Source organism: Haemaphysalis longicornis, unplaced genomic scaffold (genome assembly GCF_048455015.1).
Source record: "Haemaphysalis longicornis isolate Haplotype H1 unplaced genomic scaffold, Haemaphysalis longicornis Haplotype H1 scaffold_8, whole genome shotgun sequence".
Taxonomy (NCBI): domain Eukaryota; kingdom Metazoa; phylum Arthropoda; class Arachnida; order Ixodida; family Ixodidae; genus Haemaphysalis; species Haemaphysalis longicornis.
The window spans coordinates 164,628,238-164,649,687 of NW_027526445.1; the positions used below are offsets into that span (position 1 = coordinate 164,628,238).

The window sequence follows — 21,450 nt, forward strand, 5'->3', positions numbered from 1 at the left end:
GTCGCCGTTCCACCGCTAGCGATAAAATCTCCCAATCCACGCTTCCCGTCGCTGGTAAGTTATCTAGTCTGGTTATTAGCATGCTGCAGAATATACAACACCATAAAGAATTGCTTGAGAAGCAGTAAAGAGTGGTAGAGACAAAACAAAACGACCTCAATCATGGCGTCGGTATTAAGGGCTAGCCGGTACTCACTCACCACCACCCCAGTGGGCTTCAGTGCGGTCAACTGGCGTGTGTCCGTGGTTTTATCTTTTGTTCCACTCAGCGTAGCCGAGCATGAAACTCTAGTTCACAAACGGCCACGAAATTTTCGTGATAACTGGTTTGGTAGCTTATTTAACAAAACAGGTGCAGTGGATAGGGCAAGATACGGTTTAAAGGCGCTATGAAGGAGCGGGGAATGCCGTTAGTTTTGAACCCGATTCTGTTACATTCCTGTCCGAACGGTTTTGAAGGATATGATAGCGTTATAGCTGATTTCGTCAAAAGGTGGCGGTTACGTTGTTTTCACCTCAACGTCTATTTTTACACAAAACGATATTCATTGTAATTGGTGTAATCAACATATTCAACACTAAATATTCCGGGAATGCCGCTCATAATGGCGACATACCTCTACAAAGATGTACATTCGCAGAATGCACCGAGTGTTCGGATTCTTTTCATTTCAATTCTATACAAACACGCATATTTGGACTGTTAAGGCTTCGCACTAAGAACCTTGAAAAAGTTATTCGGTGCATTCCGACTACCCTTAGATCGTCTGTTTTTCGCGATGACGTCACTCTTGCATTTGCGGTGAGAGCACAGGCCGGAACTCGCCAAATCTAATTCCGTACAAGCGGGCACGCTGTAGTAGAGGGCAGGGATTCATTTTGTCAACTTCGACACTTCTGACGTCGTAGAAATCTCAACACATGCGTGTTTTCGTTTTTTACCTCCATACAAAAATCAGCCACACTGGCAGAGATTGAGCACACGTCTATTCGTTGAGTAGCACAATGACTTTGCCTCCAAGACACTGGGGTAGGTACGAAAGTAAGCGGTGATTTCAATGTGAATCGGTCGGGGAGAAAAGAGAGGTTTACGCGTTTTCTGTCGGACACACGTGACCTCCGATCCCAGTTTGGCCCATCCGATCATTCAGCGGAGTACGGGTGCCAATTTTATATTATCCTTGGTGGTGCCCAGAGTTCCGAATTAGCCGATCAGTGTATACCACCGTGACAACACAGCCGTTGTGACGCTAATGGTGCAATCGAAATTTACCGAGAAACTTTATCGATCATGACAGCTACACCTCTGCGGCATGCCCAGTCGTCGGGCGAAATGGCCTTACCCTTTTCGTTCAACACGATACCTAGGTTGACGCTATCATTTTAAGTACAGTGTGTGCAAGACGAATGTCTCGCTTTTCCTCGGCCCCGACGCTGGCTTCGCGCGTTTTCCATTCCGGACCATCTCCAGTGGTTTGCAGCAGCAGTTTGTAGCGGGAATATAGAACCTTTAGTCTCGCCTGGCTCTGTGACTGTGTCATGCGACGTCAAGTAACCCTTTGAGTTCCAGCAACTTCTGCTTCAACTAATCTTTTTCCTGTTATTCCTAAGCTGCACGTGCTCGCAATGCACGGTGTAATAAAATCCTATCGCCTTCTCTTTGTGCGAGCCTAGCGCTTCGGTAAAGGCTAAAAGTATTTGTGGATGAGTTATCTGCCTGGCCGGACTTACAGTAATGGCGATGTCGTCATGACAGCCTTCTCATGAGTGCCGGAGAGGAGGTACGTACATCAAAGTTGTGGGGAGCGCACTCGCGCCCTGCCCCCTCTCCCCACTTCGAGCGCACGCCGGCGGCTATGGCCAAGCCGGCTGACGCGGCCGGCACGGGGGCAACCTTCTCGCAGCAATGCGCTGCGCGGTACATTGCCAACCACCCCGGTAACAACCCGTTTCGGGTCTCGGTTCCCGTTTCCTCCGCGACGCCTCGGAGGGCGCGCTCGTAGCTCTGGGAGGAGGTTGGGGAAGAACCGGTCCTCGGCAAGAGCCGAGGTCGGAGGTTGCGAGCGAGGGCCTGCTCTCTTTCGACTCATCGACCTCTTGGAGGAAGGACCTCCCTGCCCCGACCTCGGAGACCACCCGCCCCCGCGACCTTCACTGGGTAAGCCAAACCCTTTGTCTTCCCTTGCGAGAACGCTGCAGTAGGACAGGACTATCCTCCCTGCTGTGGCTGCTGGTCTGTTTGCACGCGCAACGATATTAGCTATAATAAACCTGTTGATTGTTTGTTGCGAGTCCGTGGTGTCCTTTTTCGCCCGAACCCTGAGCCACGCGCGACTTTGCGCACGGCGGGTTGGGAGTCGCGTGAGAGCCGCCAAGTTATACGGCGGGACGATTGCGTAAACGCTAGCAGGTGAAGTTCGCTTCACAGGTTAGCCTTACGTAGGCGACCCCACATCTTGGCGCCCAACGTGGGGCCGACCAACGAGCCCGGTAGAGCGCTACGACTTGCGCAACAGGCGGAAACCCTAACCGTTCTTGCGCGAGTGCACGCCTTACTGAATGTTTTCTGTGCACGTGCATGCGAATACTTTGCTCGTAAGGCGGCGTTTATGTGAACGTAGGACTTCTTGCGTTGATCCCTGATCGATTTCGCTCGGGATACATGCACGACGAGGCAGCACGTGCTGCCAGAGCAGCGTCATGAATGTTTCTTTTTGGGGGGGTGTTTGCAGTATAGAATCATGGCCCCCAGCAACCCCCCTCAGCGGCCGCCCACTTCTCCCCGTCGCCGGCAAGAGAATTCGCCCCGCCGGCCCGCTCGCTCTAAGGCCCGGCAGCGCGGCTCGCCGCGATCGACTGGCCCGGCGCCTCAGCCGCCTCAGCGGCCTGCGTCGTCCGACGTGGCGACCTGGACGCATCAGGCCGGCACTGAGGCGCCGGTGGCGTACGCCTCTTGGAGGCCGTGGCGGCGCCAGGAGCGGGCCCGGGTCGGGATGGCGCCGGAGCGCCTGTTCCGGCCGTTCCAGGGGCGGACGGTGGCGGACGCGGACCGGGCTGCGGAGGGGGCTTCCTTGCCCCTTCCACTGGGCACCCGGCTGTGTGGATGCGGCGCGGTAATGCTGCATCCCTGTCACCGTACGGGGCCCCTTCACCGGGCCCGGACGCAGGCGGCGGGCGCCTCCTCTTCGGCCGCCGCACCACCACCACCACCACCACCCCAGGGGCCCGGCGGAACCGCGGCGGAGTTGATGGTTCGGAGGGCGGCCCAGGAGCCGGAGTTTGCGCTCTGGCTCCTGCAGGTGGCAACTGTCCACGCCTCCGCCCAGGGCCCCCCGCCGGCCCCAGCTACGGGCCCGCGGCCTCTCGCCGCTGCCCCGGCCCTACCGCCCGTGGCCGCCGCCCCGGATGTACCGCCCGGAGCCGCCGCCCCCGTCCTGCCGCCTGCTGCCGCTGCCCCGAACGGGCTCCCGGACCCGCCGGCTGCGAGCCTGCAGCCGCAGCACCCCGCCCCGGACCTGCCGCCCATGGAGGCCGCCGGAGTCGGGCCTGCTGGAGCCCTGGCCCAGGCGCCCCCGGGCCCCGGGCTGCCGGCGGGCCCCTGGGAGCCGGCCGGCCGCGAGGTCGGCCTGATTGAAGGGCTGTCGGCCAGCGAGGTCGATATGCTGGAGGCAATGCTGGAAAGCTAGTCAAAAAAAAAAAAAAGAGAGTAGATTTGTTTTTTAATGAATAAACGTTCCTGCGGAGTCGCTACGGGTGGAGAGGATTCTTAAGGAGGGGGGGATGTGGGGAGCGCACTCGCGCCCTGCCCCCTCTCCCCACTTCGAGCGCACGCCGGCGGCTATGGCCAAGCCGGCTGACGCGGCCGGCACGGGGGCAACCTTCTCGCAGCAATGCGCTGCGCGGTACATTGCCAACCACCCCGGTAACAACCCGTTTCGGGTCTCGGTTCCCGTTTCCTCCGCGACGCCTCGGAGGGCGCGCTCGTAGCTCTGGGAGGAGGTTGGGGAAGAACCGGTCCTCGGCAAGAGCCGAGGTCGGAGGTTGCGAGCGAGGGCCTGCTCTCTTTCGACTCATCGACCTCTTGGAGGAAGGACCTCCCTGCCCCGACCTCGGAGACCACCCGCCCCCGCGACCTTCACTGGGTAAGCCAAACCCTTTGTCTTCCCTTGCGAGAACGCTGCAGTAGGACAGGACTATCCTCCCTGCTGTGGCTGCTGGTCTGTTTGCACGCGCAACGATATTAGCTATAATAAACCTGTTGATTGTTTGTTGCGAGTCCGTGGTGTCCTTTTTCGCCCGAACCCTGAGCCACGCGCGACTTTGCGCACGGCGGGTTGGGAGTCGCGTGAGAGCCGCCAAGTTATACGGCGGGACGATTGCGTAAACGCTAGCAGGTGAAGTTCGCTTCACAGGTTAGCCTTACGTAGGCGACCCCACAAAGTACACAAATCAATCCCAAGCAAGAACGGGTAATCCGGGAGAATCAATACTTCAATATTGGGAAGAAAAGTGCGACGAAGGAGAAAGACTATACAACGACAAGATCTCGCTCCTAGAACAAGACATGGCTCCTCCGCACCGTTCGCGGATCCTGGGACCGGCGGAGACGACGGAATGAAAACTAAACCATGTCCCCAAACGAAGAGCGCGGGGAAGTACACCGACGGTGGTATTATGTCGTTCCGTCGGTCCTGGTGGTATTCTCTATTACGGAACAAGATGAGGCTGAGTTACGTGGCTGGGACGCCCGAGTGTCGCAGCTACTGCTGTTGCTCGGCGTAACAGAAGCTAGCCACTAGTGGCTTCTAGCAGCTACAGACTGTTTTTTTTTACCCAAAATTACCATGTCCCATATGACATGGCTGACACCAGCATCACTTCTGCCACACCCGGAAATGCAGCTCCTAATAATAACGAGAGATTGATAGGCCTTATATTCATACACCAGACATTCAACGTGTGGATGCTTTTTGGAACCCTGTACAATCATCGTATTGTGACTGGCCAGCTCAAACATTGTCTACTAATAATAAACGTTTTCTGTTAATCCTACCGGCTTAGTTTGTAGACGTGCCAGTTAGTGAGAGATACGGCTGCTGCTGGGTGTGCTGTTTTCTATTCCTTACACTAATCTGCCGTCAACTAGCTTTTACATTTAGTGTGCCTTGAGTTTATCTATATTTATATTTATCTCGCTTTCTAGACATAAACCACGCGAAATATTAGCCTCGAACGGTTCACCGCAGCGCGAAGGCAATAAACTCCGCAAGATCGACCAGATTTAGGGGAAATCCCCAAGGTGGAGTAAGTTTCTGTAAAGGAAAGTTTAACATCCACCTAAATGCAGCCATGCGGCTACAAAGGAAAGCTAAACAGCTTCCTCGGAAACTTCGCAGTTGAAGAAAAAAAAATTCGTCCTGGACCAGGACGAATTTTTCTTCAACTGCGAAGTTTCCGAGGAAGCTGTTTAGGTTTCCTTTGTAGCCGTATGGCTGCATTTAGGTGGATGTTAAACTTTCCTTTACAGAAACTTACTCCACCTTGGGGATTTCCCCTAAATCTGGTCGATTAGCACCTGTCCTTCACTTCGAGTTGTTGATCAATTCGCTTTCGCGCTGCTAACGACTAGCCTCCTGGTTAGCTCAGTTGGTAGAGCGACTGCTCCAGTTAAGCAGTGGTCCCGGGTTCGAATCCTGGACCAGGAAGAATTTTTCTTCAACTGCGAAGTTTCCGAGGAAGCTGTTTAGCTTTCCTTTGTAGCCGTATGGCTGCATTTAGGTGGATGTTAAACTTTCCTTTACACAAACCCGCAAGAACGGCTGTCTGTCTAGTCAGAATGAATCATTCACCGTATTCGTTGTATTTTCATCTCTTTTTCACGAAGCCTAAGTGAAGTGCGGAGCCATTTCAGTAACTGCATTTTTTGCTGATATTTAAGGTGTGACTGCAATTTCTACCACCCCCCTCTGAAACCGTTAACGGATGCCTTCCTTCACAGGAACGCCACGGTGAGCTCGTGAAAGAGAGCTTCCAGTACAGCAAACCCGACGTCGTGGTTGGAATTTCGTTTGAGTTGGCGATCCTTCTCTACGTACTGGAATACGGAACGACGATTTACGACCAGATACCCTACCGAAAGTGCAAAAGCACTGGCATCGGAGATATAGAAGTCGTAAGCTTCCAGGACCATGTGCCCTGCAATTTGTATTCGTAAAGTACATCATAATAATATTTGTGGTCGTCAAATTGTCGTCGTCAAAAAATTTTGTGGTCGTCAAATCAGAGCAAGGCAGTGCACAAATTGGCGAGGCAGAACAAGGTCATATTGGTTCTTCGCGGTGTAATTCTTCATACCTGCGTGTGTAAAACATACGCACGATCTCCTTAAGGTGAACACCACTGGGCCTTCCGCTCATAGGTACTTTAGCAAGTGCCTAAAAATGCAGTAGGCCTACCTTCTGGCTACAAAGGAACGGACCATTTAAACTTAAATATTCGGACTAGCGTATCATCGGATATAACGAAGAAAAACCAATGGATAGATGCTTTCGGCGCATTCCTCCTCTCCTCCCCTTATCGTCTGTCTTACGTATCGAGATTTAGTCCAACCACAGCAACTTGCAGTTTCCTCGATCTTTCGTGTCATTCCAAACTGAGTATGCGCTCTAAGGTACAATGGCATGCGTGCTAAGAAATGAGAAAGACGAAGGAAGGTTGGCTATAACGCTTGTTAATACCAGAGGCGTAGCTCACCGGCTCTACGGTGCCTCTTCTCCTCTAAACTTCCTGTATAAAAGTGATGTCAGCTATTGCAACTGTAGAAGTCACTCCATAAAACTTTCAAACAATAAAAATCAACTTCGTTTTTCTACGAGCGGGTGCCTGTCTCCTCTTGGGCTATCTTAAACCAACCTCCACCTGAATGTCGTTTTTCAGAAATGAGCACAGCATTAAAAGTAATAATGTTTATTTCTCAACAAATCTTGACGCGTTCAACCGGAACAGCCACCTGTAAAGTGATGCGGTGGTGCGCTACCAAAATATTCGGGAAGACGGGTATAGAAACCTTTCCCTCCCACATTTCTCGTCGCGGTATTCTAAGGTTTTCCGAAATCCCATTGATCTTATTGCTTAAAGGCTCGAGCCACACCATTACAGCAAATCCGCGTGAGCTGAGAGAGCGAGAGTTTTAACTTTTTATTAACCTCAGCCTAGGGGAGCAGCACCTTATTACAGGTCATAGATGCTACCGCCCTGTCATAGAAGCCACCGTTCTCTTAAATAGAAAAACTGATCAAGCTTGAAGGAAGGGTCCACCACTGCTCGGGGGATTTTGGAGGGTGTGGAAGTGGCATATCAGGTTGGGGGTGAATTCAAAGATAATGTGCTTGAGTGTTCATGACTGCGCATCGAAGATGCATTCGGCATCACGGGGATTTGAAAACATCAGGTGCGCCAGTTGTCCGTGAGGATACGGGTTCGTCTTCAAACGTCTGAGCCTCATTTTGTTGGTCGTGCGTGAGACAACGAAAGTGTTCTGGACCGAGACTGTAATGAGCTTTGCCAGGGGATCTGTTTTGGTTTTAGAATGCCCTCAAAATGTTGAAAGCGCTGTATACCCACCTCCCTTCTTTCAGCCTTTTCTTCCCATGCAATTTAGGCATCAAATCACTATCGCAAAATGTAAAAAGGAAAATTAAAAGGATCAGGATAACAACAATGAATAAAGTATTGTAAAGGCACATGATTTCTCCTGTTTATGGATTACCGCATGAATAAAACATGCTCCGAAAAATATTCTGGCAACGCCACTGGATTCTGCAATGGTAAAATTATCTCCTATTTTAGGAGTACACGTTTAGGTGAGTCCTCCATGGCGAGATCGCCGAAACTTCGGTCTTTGAACGGGTCTTTATTCTTGCCGTCTGGGGAACAATGGGCTAGTTCTCACACCAACTCGAATGCAACATCTAATAGATTGCTTTGCAAGCGGCCGTATGTCTACGACTTGGAATAAATAAGAACAAAGGCTATGGCTAGTTCTCATTCTTGCATCGAAGCTTGCGGCTGGGTTGCCCCGAAGAAGTTCGTCTTCGGAGTCACTATCGTTACTTTGATCCTCTTTTGTGTGTTGGCTGCATCTCTGTAGACCAGTGAAGGTAGAGATCTACGTCGAGACCTTTGGTCCTAGCTTCTCGCCTACGGAAAGCGGGATGCGTAATTTCAGCCAGTAGAGGGAAACTTGTGTGCGGCCCCCGTTTCTCCAGTATTTTCTTTCCTGGTTTAGCGTTATCTATTGCTATCAATTTAAATTCTGCGAGGACCTTTCAGGTAGTCTGAGTTTGCCCCATCCGAGCTTTTTGGTTGGACATGTGACCTACAATTAGCTTGTATACTCTGTTGTGTACCCCGAAGCGTGTTAGCTTGTTTGTGGACACGCACACAAGAAGGGCCAGTGTGCGCTTCGTTTTTCCTGGTGAAAATGGTGCACGTTTGTCGGCTTCCGTCATTCAGCGCTGCGTATGTCACTGAATCAATTAATCATGAGATAATGAAAGCCTGAACGAGTCGATGTATGGCTTTCTGCTTTATTCCTCTGTGCCCATTGGAGACGCTTTAAATAATTTCTAGCACTTTTGATGTCCTCTACACGCCTCTGTATGTTCGCCCTTCGGTCTTCACGTCCGATTGTATCAAAACGCCTACGATTCGGGATGCTGTTCAGGGTTGGTGACTGTTTCGCAGGGTTAATAAAACATTATCTTATTATTAGCTGTGGTGGGGACTTACTACAAGAAATTTTGTTTTTTCGGGTGAGCAGGTCACCCTAAATTCCAATCGCAGATTGTTTGAGCGTATTTTCGGTTAGTTGAGAGTCCCGCAAACACCAGCTATAGTCGGTCTAACTCCGCCAGGTACCACCTGCTGCATAAAGGACATGGCTTAGGTTCGGTATACTGTATTGCCGTCTTTGGAGACTCAACAGTGCGATGTTGAACTGACCGGCTCCAGCGTTACGTCCCCTATATTTATTGTGAATGTTTAGTTGGACAGCACCTCGACGATATAGCATAATGTCCTCTTTCCGCATCAGGTTACAGAGTATTTCCTCATGTGCGACGTTGTTGAAAGACCCGTTGAGTTCAAGTGCGGGGATGGGCCTTGGGGAGCTACAATTGGCAACGTTCCCTTCGTTTATTAGAAACTCCTGAATCGTACGGTGTCTTAATAACCAACATTTTGTCTGGCATATTCTAGGTGTCATCCAGATTTTCTGAAGACACTCTGGTTCTATTTGTTTCCATAATTTTGCCTACGTAAGACACGAAAGGAATCAATCGGAAGGTTGAAATGTGCGGTTACTTGCCAGGATTTGGGAGGAAGCGGGCTTCGCCGTTTTGTATTGTGCTCGAACATTCCAGTTTGTCCAAACGTAATTGAAGTGGGACGTGAGCATTTCAAGCGTTTTGCCGTCTAAGTGTTCTTCTGTGGCGCTGTTCCTTCTTTCAGCCAAAGCTGCCTGGAGTTCGTAATGCTTCGTTTCTTATGCAGTTTGGCATTGGGTTTCCCAATGTATGAAGGAAGGGTGAAACTACATTCTGTCTGCAAGTTGTTGCTTTCTAGATACTACAGCAGGGGTTATTCTTCAGTTTTATGGTGTGCTCTGAGTGCGCGGGTCTTGTGACAACCTGAGCCGACCTTGTGCTTTTGCGAATGGACTAAATACCGCAACAGCTACCAGGTCATCCCCGTGGATAGAGTGCCTTCAAGTCCGTTAATAAACTTAAACCAAATTTATTTTTTAAGGTGCTGCGTACTCTGACATAGCTATATTGTTACGCAGCTTCAGGTTCTATTTCCGTATTTTTCGCCTTCTCCTGAAACGTTCACGGACCTCGAAGAGATGGTAAGAAATCCGGATAATGGAGGGATTTTTGCACGTGGTGACAATGACTGAGTATGCCTTTTCATGTCTAAGAGAGTTTTTCACACACAATGGTCATGCGAGTGTTGAGCATCTCTCTAAATAAATCCTGGTATTGCAGAAATGGTCGCAGTTGCTAAATAAATCTGCATCAATTTATGCCTTTAACTAGAACTTTAGTAATATTTCGGGCAGAGGAGGAGTTCGTTTCAGTAGTGCGACAGCCTGTGCTTGAATGTGTGACGAAGCCCCGCAATCACATCTTGCATGGTGTCCGACAGTGGTTCGCTTTATATTATATTCAGTGACAGACATCGTTTAGAGCAGTGGTTAAGCTAGGTTGCCATTGACGTGTGATTACACAGCAATCAACTGTAAGTCCCTGAGCAATTCGGGATCGGAAGAAGTTCAGTGCCTTGGCCCAATTGGGAATAGTCCCGCTGTGACCCGTTATACTCAAACCATAAAACTTTAAGGACCCACACAACTCATTCTCAGTTTCAACTATTCAGTGTTATGTTGCAATAGGGAAAACCAGCAATTATATTTGGAGTGCAAGTTTGACTAGGTGAATTACAAAGCACCTGTATTATAATTCCCCGCCTACGTCTCTGCCCGTGTCTGGGTATCAGCCTGAGATGAAGTGTTGAATCAAACCTCCCACATTATCATCCCTGCGCAGTTTACTGACCTTCACGTGCACACTCAGTTCCTCACATAGAAACATACCCTTAATTACTTCAAAATTGCGCTGCCACGCTTCTGTAAAGAAGACGAAGGTCCCCTTAACGAAAATACCTTTCAGTGCTCCCATAACTACGCAGAAAAACCACTGTAAAGATGAGGGAAGGCCATCGACATTTAAAAGAACGCCGCTGAAGCGGCACTTCTGGCGGAAATGGTTCCGTCAATGCATCTTACCGAATTATGTCATCTTTAGCGCATCCCATTTAATGCCTTAGTTCAGCATCAAAAATGAATTCGAAATTATTTTGTTCTCCGCTTGAAAAGCCAGAAGGACTTTATCGGCGCTGGGCGCCGCCGTTCAGTGTTCGTGCCCAAAGCGGGCATTCATATCATAAGAAATTTTGAATGCAGCTTCGTGTACGTTTAGCATAATAGCCTATGTCTGCAGAAACGGGCTTGCATCAAGAAATTTCTTTCCGCCAGGTATCATCAGCGTTTGGGTGTATTGAGGAATCAACAAATGCTACTGTTGTCATGCCGTAAACGAGCCATGAAGATAGTACCTTTGTTTTGCGATTTTTTTTCCAGATTAACCTACACGACCGAGCATGCCTAGCAAGCTTCAGTTTATTACTCGAAAATTCAACGATGCAGTCAGAATATAGATTATCTGATGCATAATACGTTTTCTGACGTCAGCAATAGTGTAATAGGCACACATGCTAAACACTCATAGTTTGTGTGTGGAACAATGTAGCATGAAACAGGGCAGTATAACATTAACCGAAACTGAGGCTGACAACAGGCCATCCGAAGACGCCGTTAGCTAATGTCAGACTCGTAGATGTCGTAGCGATTCCTCTCGGTGACTGCGACATGTTCAGCTTACTTAGAATTTCGCCAGTACGGCCAGCCTTTTATTACAGCTCATAGTAAACATTTGGTAAAGCATTTGGTCATCATCATCATCACCAGCCTATGTAGATAGGCTGGTGATGATGATGATGATGACCAAAGCAGGGCAAAGGCCTCTCCCATTATCCTCCAATTACCTCGATCCTGTGCCAACTGTCATCAATTTATCCCCGCAAACTTCTTGATCTCATCTGCCCATATAGCTTTCTGCCACCTCCTGCAGCGCTTGCCTTCTCTAGGGATCCACTCTGTTACTCTTAATGACCAGCGGTTATCTTGCCTTCGCATTACATGCCCTGCCCACGTCCATTTCTTCTTCTTAATTTCTACTAATATGTCTTTAACACCAGTTTGCGCCATGACCCACTCCGCTCTCTTCTTGTCCCTGAGTGTTACACCTATCATTTTCCACTCCATTGCCCGCTGAGTCGTTCTCAATTTAAGTTGAACCCTCTTAGTGAGCCTCCAAGTTTCTGCCCCGTAGGTGAGTACCGGTAAGATGCAGCTGTCATACACTTTCTTCTTCAGCGACAATGGCAGTCTGCTGTTCATTATCTGCGAATGTCTGCCATATGCACCCACCCCATTCTGATTCTTCTAATTATCTCTGCCTCATGGTTGGGATCTGGGGTCACAACTTGGCCTAAGTAGATATATTCGCTTACCACTTCCACTGCCTCGCCACCTATCTCAAACCGCTGTGCTGTCCCGAGGTTATTGATCATTACTTTAGTTTTCTGCATAATAATTTTCAGGTCCACGGTTATGCTCTGTTCGCCCTGTGCGGAAAGCAGGCTTTGCAATTCGTCCCCCGAGTTGCTTAGCAAGGCTACGTAATCAGCAAATCTGAGGTTACTGAGGTGTTCTCCATTAAGCCTTACTCCCACCTGTTCCCAATCCAATGTTCTGAATACTTCCTGTAAACATGCTGTGAATAACATTGGAGAGACTGTGTCTCCTTGTCTGACACCCTTCCTATAGGTATTTTGCTGCTCTCCCAATGGAGGATGATGGTAGCTGTAGACCCATTGTAGATATCCTCTAGTATTCTCATATAATGCTAATCTACCCCTGGTTCTGTAATGCCTGAATGACTGCTACGGTTTCGACCGAGTCAAATGCTTTCTCATAATCTATGAAGGCTATATATAGGGGTTCAGTATACTCAGCGCACTTCTCTATCACCTGATTGATCGTGTGAATATGGTCCACCCTTTACGGAACCCTGCTTGTTCTTTAGGTTGACTGAAATCTAAGGTTGCAGAAATTCGGTTAACGATTACCTTGGTAAATACCTTGTAGACGACTGACAGTAACCTGATCGGCCTGTAATTTTTCAAGTCCTTCATGTCGCCTTTCTTATGGATTAGGATGATGTTCGCGTTCTTCAAAGATTCCGGTATGCTTGCGGTCATTAGGCATTGCGTATACAGGTTTGTCAGTTTTTCAGGTACAATTTCTCCGCCATCCTTCAAGAGGTCTGCTGTTATCTTATCCTCACCAGGTGCTTTGCCCCCTTTCATTTCTTTCAAAGCCTTCCTTACTTCTTCGGTCGTTACTGGTGGGATGTCTGTCTCCTCTGAACTACTGTCTCGTTCGGCATTATCCTGGATGTCCCGGCTACTGTGCAAATCCCTGTAGAACTCCTCCGCCAATGTGACTATTTTATCCCTATTTGTGATGACATTGCATTGCTTATCCTTAAGTGCATACATCTAATTTTTCCCCATGCCAAGACGTCCCTTCACTGCTCTCAGGCTGCCTCCGTTCTTTACACCGTATTCGATCCTCTCCATATTATACTTCCGTATGTCAGCTGTTTTCCGCTTATTGATTAACGTAGAGAGCTCCGCTGGTTCTATTCTGTCAGCTGCGGTGGAGATTGTCATGGTTTGCCGTTTCCTGATTAGATCTTTCGTATCCTGTGAAGGTTTACCAGTATACTGTCTAGCCATAGTGCCCCGACTTCTACTGCACACTTCGTGACAATGCGTGTAAGGTTTTCGCTGGCTTCCTGTGTCGTAGGCTCGGCTTCCTCGTTAGGAGCGGAATATCGGTTCTGCAGCGCGATCCTTAATTCTTCTACTTTACGTTTTACTGTTAGCTCATTTATCGGCTTCTTTCGTACTAGCTTGTTGTGGTCCCTCCACAAATCTAGCCTAATTCGAGATCTTGCCATACGGTGGTCACTACACCTTACCCTTCCGGGCACTTCCACATCCTGCACGACTCCAGGGTTATCGCATAATATGAGGTCTATTTCATTTTTGTGCTCCCCATTCGGGCTCCTCCAGGTCCACTTCCGACTCTCCCGTTTGCAGAGGAAGGTATTCATTATGCTTAGGTTATTCCGTTCTGCAAGCTCAACTAGTAGGTCCCCCCTGCTATTTCTACAGCCCAGACCGTAGTTCCCAACTGCCTTGTCTCCAGCCTGATTCTTGCCTACTTTAGCATTGAGGTCCCCCATAACTACGGTATACTGTGTTTTTACTTTAGCCATTGCCGATTCCACATCTTCATAGAGGCGTTCCACTACTTGGTCGCCGTGGCTGGATGTGGGTGCGTAGCCCTGCACCACCTTGATCTTGTGGCTCTTATTGAGCCTAATTACAAGACCTGCTGCCCTTTCGTTAATGCTATAGTATTCGTATATGTTGCCAGCTATGCTTTTATTGACTAGAAATCCAACCAGTTCTCTTCTGTCCTCTAGACCACGGTAACATAGGACGTGTCCATTTTTCAGCACCGTAAAGGCTTCGCCTGCCCTCCTAACCTCGCTAAGCCCTATTACATCCCATTTAATGCCCTCTAATTCCTCGAACAACACCTCGAGACTTGCTTCTCTAGATACGGTTCGCGGGTTAAGCGTTGCCATGTTCAGATTCCATTGGCGGCCTGTCCGCATCCAGGGATTCTTAGCACCCTCTGCTGCGTCACAGGTCTGACCACCGCCGTGGTCAGTTGCTTCGCAGCCGCTGAGGACTGAGGGCCGTGGGTTAATTGGCGTACTCATGGGAGTTTGTGGCCGTTACTACACCAAGGTGGCCAATCGTGTTTTGGTGAGGGAGTGCATTGCCGCCAATGGTCACTGGGGTCAGGCCGCACCCCAAGCCCCTTTGTGCAATTCCATCAATACGCGGATTTTTTTTAATCCGGTGGGGATTGTCCGGCACCGGGATTCGATCCACGGTCCTTCTGCACGCGAGGCGGGTGTTCTACCTCTACGCCATCGCTGTATCAAGCATTTGGTAAGATTAAATAAACAAGTTCACGTAACTAGCCGGGTCGGATGGCAGTCGAACACGATAATGAAGAAATTTTCGTGTTTGTTTTGAAGTGCGTATTGTCGCCCTGCGGTAGTTTTGTATGCAACGGCGTATTTGTTTACGTGGTCACTGATGACTTGTACTATCCTCCACATATATTTTTCTCTAACGAAAATATTATTGCGTCAAATCTGACGCGCCTATACCGAGTTTTGCAATGTTAAAATCACTGTTTGATTTAAAATTTTGGTGACAATCAAGGACAAAAGTAGCGGCGAGGTAGCTAGTGACGCGTGTACCTGCTCTGTGTTCCTGATTTTTAGTCCTTTTAGTGTAGGCCGGGCTAAATGTGGTACAAGTGCTTAAAAGGCACTGCTCTTTCTTGGGCTACTTGGGCCCAAAAATTCTGGTGCGTATCTGACGGCCGCTAGGGGGACAGCAGTAGCGGCGTGTGGCGCATCGACTCCGTAAAATGACCAATTTCTCTTTCCGAACGAAGCAGACTTCTGACTGAAAGTGGTGTGAGTTCTCTTCGGAAGTGACGAAGATCCTGTGTATAAAAAATCTATCCCGTTAGTCGACTTTTTAAGACTGTAGTCCATCTTCCGTAGTAGACCACGTCGCATGCATCGCTAAGCCTACGTTAGGCCTCACAGCCCAGCAGCTTACTCGGTCGCCGCCACCCTGGGCGGAAGCTCACGTCCGCCATCATGGTTATGGAAGTAATAGTAAACGGAAAGGACATCGATCAGGCGGAGCTTAAAGAGTGCAATTGGGTGACGAAAGTGGCCGAGAATGTCAAGGAGCTCACGCAAGAGGGCCAGCAAGGAAGTCAAACTGGTGGTTCAGGCATGCCCGAAGCAGCTGCTGTCGGAATGGAGCAAAATGTAAAAATGCTTTTCGCAAACTCGGCGGAAAGACAACAACACTAGACGAAGCTGTCCTCCCGCAGCTGGCAGAAAAATCGATCGCGTCAAACTTTCCGAGGCTGCCTCACACGGATTACAAAGCGATTATACCACCGAAAAAAGGGCTCGCACTCACCAGGCTCTCGCTACCCGTTATCGGAGGACTACTGAGACTACCATCAGCCATAGAGTGCAATAAAGCACAAGAAGAAAATCGAGTCGTGATGAACGACAAGCAGGGAACGATCACCTACACCACATTTAAAGAAGCAGTCGCGTCGAAAGGGTTGCGTTTAGGTCACTGCACATCGAAGGCAAAGAGTTTGAAGTTCTCACTTTCATGGCTGCACCAGACAACTGTGGTACAGTATTGGTACTTGGACGAGACCCCAGGGTGGCCGAAGAAGAGCTGGAGACTGTCGTCTCCCACCGCGCAAACACTCCGATCAGTGTTGTACAAAGGATGGGAAACTCCACCTTAGGTATCATCATCTTCGCTGGAAGTCCCCAGGTGAATGCTCTGCCTTGTGGCGCCCTAGAGGAGCTACCTCTGTTGAAAAAGATGACGCCTCGCCTACCTTGTGCCCATCATCATCATGATTATGTTCGATTAAAGCTCACATCCGTACGGGTCTCGGCGGCTCGTCCCTTTTCCCACATTTTTGGTGCCGAAACCAGGGACCAAGGGACCTCCATGGGTGAGCCATTCCGAGCGGATTTCAATTATCTTCGACCGCCTTCTCACCTCTGGAGAACAAGAATGAAGGCGCCGTTTTCACGAACCCGTTGACAAAGCTGTGGGTCAGCATTACATGAAGAAGAAACAAACCTGAGCCATTTGTGTACCTTTGCCGACACACATGAGAAGCGCCTTCGCGGCTGCCTACCTGCCGGAATGATCGTGCCTACCTTTGCCCGTGAGTCCGATCCCCATCCCTATCGACGTCTCTGACGCTGGAATGGACCATGGAGGCCCTATACGAAAGGCGGCGCATCGTCTGGAAGCAACTGACAGATGTGATCGGCAAGGCTGAAGAATTTCTTCGCCAGGAGCAACCACCTATTGGTGAGTTGACTAATCTTCTGAAAACGCTGACTGAACAAAACGAATGCTTGACCCAGATTAACAGAGATGTCGAAAATACCGTAGACATTGAGAACCTGCAATGCGAGATGTTTGACGCATTTGAATTTAAGGGCAGGGTAATATCCGCAAAAGTGAAATTGGAAATAAAAACAACCGAGATCAGAACTAACCGGCAGGCACTCATTATGTCCACCAAAACCAGAATTAGGTCAGAGATCAGAGAGCACCTAAAAAATACGGAAACGGCAAGCGCAAATATTAGTCTAGAGGTGGACGAGGTGCTTGCGGTAGTCGAAAGCCACTTCATCGGCCTCGGGAGAAAAAAGAAGGACCTAGAGGAGAAAATTCAAAATAAGAGGGGGATAGGAACCTCCATAAAAGGATCGCAATACTAAATAAAGAGATAGAGGAATATTTGCTAGAGTTGACCAAACAAAATTTGGGGTACATATTCGGCTTAATGAACAGACAACTCAGCAGTGCGGATTAGAATAAATCAGAAATGGAAAAGCAGCTTCAAAGAAAAATTCGACAGCTCCCCAAAATAGCTACTAGATAAGGTCCGCAATCGCTACCTAGGTCCTAGCTTCCGAAAATGGACAGATAGATAGATAGATATATAGTTTATTGCACATCATAGTGGTTCAAGAGTTTCCTCGCCTTCCTAAGCACGCAATGCTTGTGGGAAGGCAGTAAAAAATAGTTCCTGCGTTTTTGCAGCCACCCCTTTCCATAAGAGCGATTTCCCGTGCAATCCGGGTGAACTTCCCAAGCGTTGTATTCCCACACTAGGGTCGAGTGCCAGGCCGGGGAGTCGCTTGTACCTACACCAAGGAACACGAATCCACATGGTACCTTCCACAGCCACGATGGATGCTCATCTCGCAACCGCCTGTGGCAGGACATGCCGCCAGACTCTTTTACCCCAGCAATGGCGCAACGCGGCATGATGGCCGGGTGCCCCGCCAGAAGGACAAGGGTCAGGGGCCCCTCGATAGGGTACATGAAGCTTTCCAGACTTGAAATCCCCTTTGAATGGTCCGCACTCGACCAGGGACGCCTGTACCCATTAAAGAAACTGGTGGGTGCCCGGCGGCACCAGAATTCGAACCCAGTACCTTCCGCATACGAGGCGAGTGCTGTACCTCTGAGCCAACGCTGCGGTTGCTTAGGGGGTCAAATGTGGCCTAGGATGCCCCCCTAACGGTAGCAGAAGGTAGAGCCGAAAGTAACCGTCTCAGAACCAAAACTGCCACGGGCCGGGATCGAGTCAGACATGAAATGCTCAGAAACCTAAGCGACGAGTCCATCTACACCTTAACAAAGTATATGCAGAGATTTTGGGATAGGGAGATACCTCTGGAATGGAAGGAGGCTAGTCTAGCCCTCATCCCAAAGCCAGGAAAGATGCCACGATTCGAAAGCCTCAGACCAGTTTCTATCACGTCGTCTGTAGGAAAACTGACGGAACAAGTCCTCCAAACTAGGCTATGCATTTATCTTGGACAAAGAGCTGTACCGGGACACCATCATCTGTTCCAGGGTGAAACTGTCCGTATGCGACGTGATGCTCCCGATTTAAAAAATGACGACACCAGAGACACCAAACAGGCCAGAGTTATCGTTGACCAAGACGTCGCTAAGGCGGTTGACAAAGCTAAGCATACCGCCATCCTGAACAACCTGAGCTCACTGAGCATAGGTGCGAAATATACAACTACTTAAAAAATTTTCTTTCAAACCGGACAGCCGACGTAAAGCTACGCGGAACTTCGCTCAAAAACATAGAACTAGGAATTTGGGGCAAGCGGCCGGGCTCGGTCTTATCCCCTACCCTTTTCAACGTCGCCTTGATGGGGCTCCCCGAGAGACTAAATTAGATAGAAGACCTACGTTACACCATATACACAGACCATCTAGCATTATGGATCAACTTCGGCAGCGACGGACTCATTAAGCATGTCCTCCATAAGGCCATATGCGAGGTCGAAAAACACCTAGAGCCAACAGGGCTAAATTGTTCTAGTGAAAAATTTGATGCACTGTTCATTGTTTCGAACGATCTCAAGGCATCAAGAAACGATTACGGGGCTGAGGGCTGGCGGAAGACAGATACCCGCGGTGGAACCCATGAGGGTGCTCGGATGGCCCGTCCAGGCAAACGGCAAGAACACAGAGACAATTACGAAACTTGAGAACAGTATAAATCAAATCTGTACAATGGTAAAGCGCATATCCCACAACATGGTGGAATGAAGAAAGCAAACCTCCTCACGCTTTTTGAGACCTTCAACGTTAGCCGCATTCTCTTCGTTGCTCCCTTCCTGAAACTCACTGAGGCAAGGAAAAGTAAGTTAAGTTAAACCTCCTCATAAAAAAGGAATAAAATGTGCGTAGGTTCTTCCCCAAACACTCGGCGGCCAAGAGACTCAGCCTACAGGTCTCGAACACCTAGACGAGTTAATAGAGGCGACCAGTGCATCACAGCAACCCTGACTGCTGGGCAGTAGAATAGGGCGACCATTACTAGAACGACTGTGCTGCAAACCTAGAGAGATGGCTAAGGACATGAAGGAACTTCCTAAGCATTTTAGAGAGAAGCTAACCATATCGCCCCTAGTCAACAACATCAACCCGGCAAATCACGAGGGCGGACGTAAGAATAGGCCCAGTGCCCTGCAAATCAGATACGGAGGTAGGCCGGATGTTATACACGCCAACGGTGCAGAACACCTAAGAAAGCTTACACATCAGTTGCAGTAACGGAAGACGGCATCCCGCACTCATGCTGCACAATAGTTACTAAAGACACGCAAGGAGCCGAGGAGGCTTCCATCGCACTGGCGCTAAGCCAGGAACGAGAGTGATAGTTGGCAAATCTATTAGTTAGCCATTAGAAGTTATCACCGAGGCAGGATTTCTAACACTGGCTGAAAAATTCTCGCAAGCGCTAAAGTGACAGCTGAACAGGTGAAGCTTATTTTGGCTCCAGCTCATTTGTGTCTTATCGGGAACGAAAAGAAACATGCGACCACCTGAGCTCTTCTATTCCGGAAGATCGGCAAGGATGCCCTGGACACGTTCGTAGAACCATCCCCCATGGCAGACTAACTTGGAAATTTTCTCGAAATTACCCCGCATTATAGTCAGGTGCAGAAAGTATTTACCCCAGCTAATCCCCACCTTAGCAAGAAAGAAGAGGTCTACTTGAGAAACTTCATACCGGGGTCTTCCCAAACCCTTTATTATACAGCAAATGACATCCCAAATTATACGACTCAAGATGCAAGAACTGTAACAGCGTCGCGGACATCGTCCACAAGGCCCGGACGTTTTCCTCTAACAAGAAACCTCATAGAAATACTGCATCATGGGGGGACCAATTACTCAGCCGGTCCTCAAGCAGTCAGCGCAAAGTCATCGGTCTCGCCTTAGAAGCCGCCGAGTTCCAAGGGATCCCGGCTGACTAATGGTGGGGGCGGAGATTACTGCCTGTGCTTTTGAGTGGTGCAAATAGTTTCTTATGTATGTATGTCTTTATCTATGTATGCATGCGTGCATGTATGTATGTATGTATGTATGTATGTATGTATATATGTATGTATGTATGTATGTATGTATGTATGTATGTATGTATGTACGTTTGCATAAATGCATGCATGTGTCTATGTATGTTTGTATGCATGTATGCCCCTCTTTGGTAACTTCCGGCCAAAAATTGAAGGTTGACGTGAACGACGGGTTTACATAGGAAAACCTTTTTTACCCCTACCTGGAAACACAATTCTTGTAAACATTGTTCAGGAAAAAGAAAACAGCAGGCAGATTTGTGAAGAGACATGAATACAGACAGTGGCATTTAAAGTGTCCTTTTCATTTAAAAAATGCACGGATTCTATATTCTTGCGATAGCAGAATAAAACAATACAAGTTCAAAGCGATAATATGGCAGAAACATATTGCGCAACGAGCCTAGATCACGTGGCGGTGTTCCAAGTTGAACCAAAACGGAAAGTAGGAATAGATGATGCGCGAGCTGTAAAACGCGCGTAAACTGAATTGACTCCAGCAAGTCTGCTACCTGCTTATAATGGGAGGAGCCAAATGGGAGGGGAAGAGGGCGACATAGTGGCAAGAAAGATAAGATAGGCATTCAAGGGATACGCTCGGCAGATGGCTACCGTCTTTCGACGACATTTGTGACGAAGTAAGCAGACACGCGGCGAATTTTTAAAATGAGGCAACATTTGCGGTAAACAAACTTGTGTTTTGCTTCTTGGGCCCTCTGGGTTGAGCCAAAAACAATGGGTGCACAGCGTAAGTTCGAGAAGTCGCCGTCGTTTGATTTTGATATTTGTAAATATCTATGTAGTGGTATGTGCGTGGGTGTGTGTCCTGGAACCCACTGGTAAACCACTATTTGATGTTTTCCTCTCTTCATTTGTGGTTAGAATACTTCATGATTTTTGAAGGCGCTCAATCGGACACCATGAGCATTAATAGCCGAAAAGGTTTGTCATGGTAGCAATATAGAGCCCAACTTCGTGCGATGGTGCAGCAATACTGAGGCCACCATGAAAGCACCGTTTTAAGTCCTAAAAAAACTTGTAATACCACCGCAGCGACCCCACTTGGGTGGTAACGTCGCACTTGCAGCTTCAA

At 48.8% G+C, this 21,450-nt stretch overlaps 1 protein-coding gene and 1 non-coding gene across 2 annotated transcripts; both read left to right on the forward strand.

Moving 5' to 3' along the window:
* Positions 1-1,799: 1,799 nt before the first annotated feature.
* Positions 1,800-4,431, forward strand: LOC144148195 (uncharacterized). Its single transcript, XM_077679780.1, has 2 exons — positions 1,800-2,158; positions 2,733-4,431. The coding sequence occupies exon 2, from the start codon at positions 2,742-2,744 to the stop codon at positions 3,684-3,686; it is 945 nt and encodes a 314-aa protein (XP_077535906.1). The 5' UTR covers positions 1,800-2,158; positions 2,733-2,741; the 3' UTR covers positions 3,687-4,431.
* Positions 4,432-5,631: 1,200 nt separating this feature from the next.
* Trnat-agu (transfer RNA threonine (anticodon AGU)) lies at positions 5,632-5,705 on the forward strand. The gene has a single exon. It is a non-coding gene; the product is annotated as a tRNA-Thr (tRNA).
* The last annotated feature ends 15,745 nt before the right edge of the window (positions 5,706-21,450 follow it).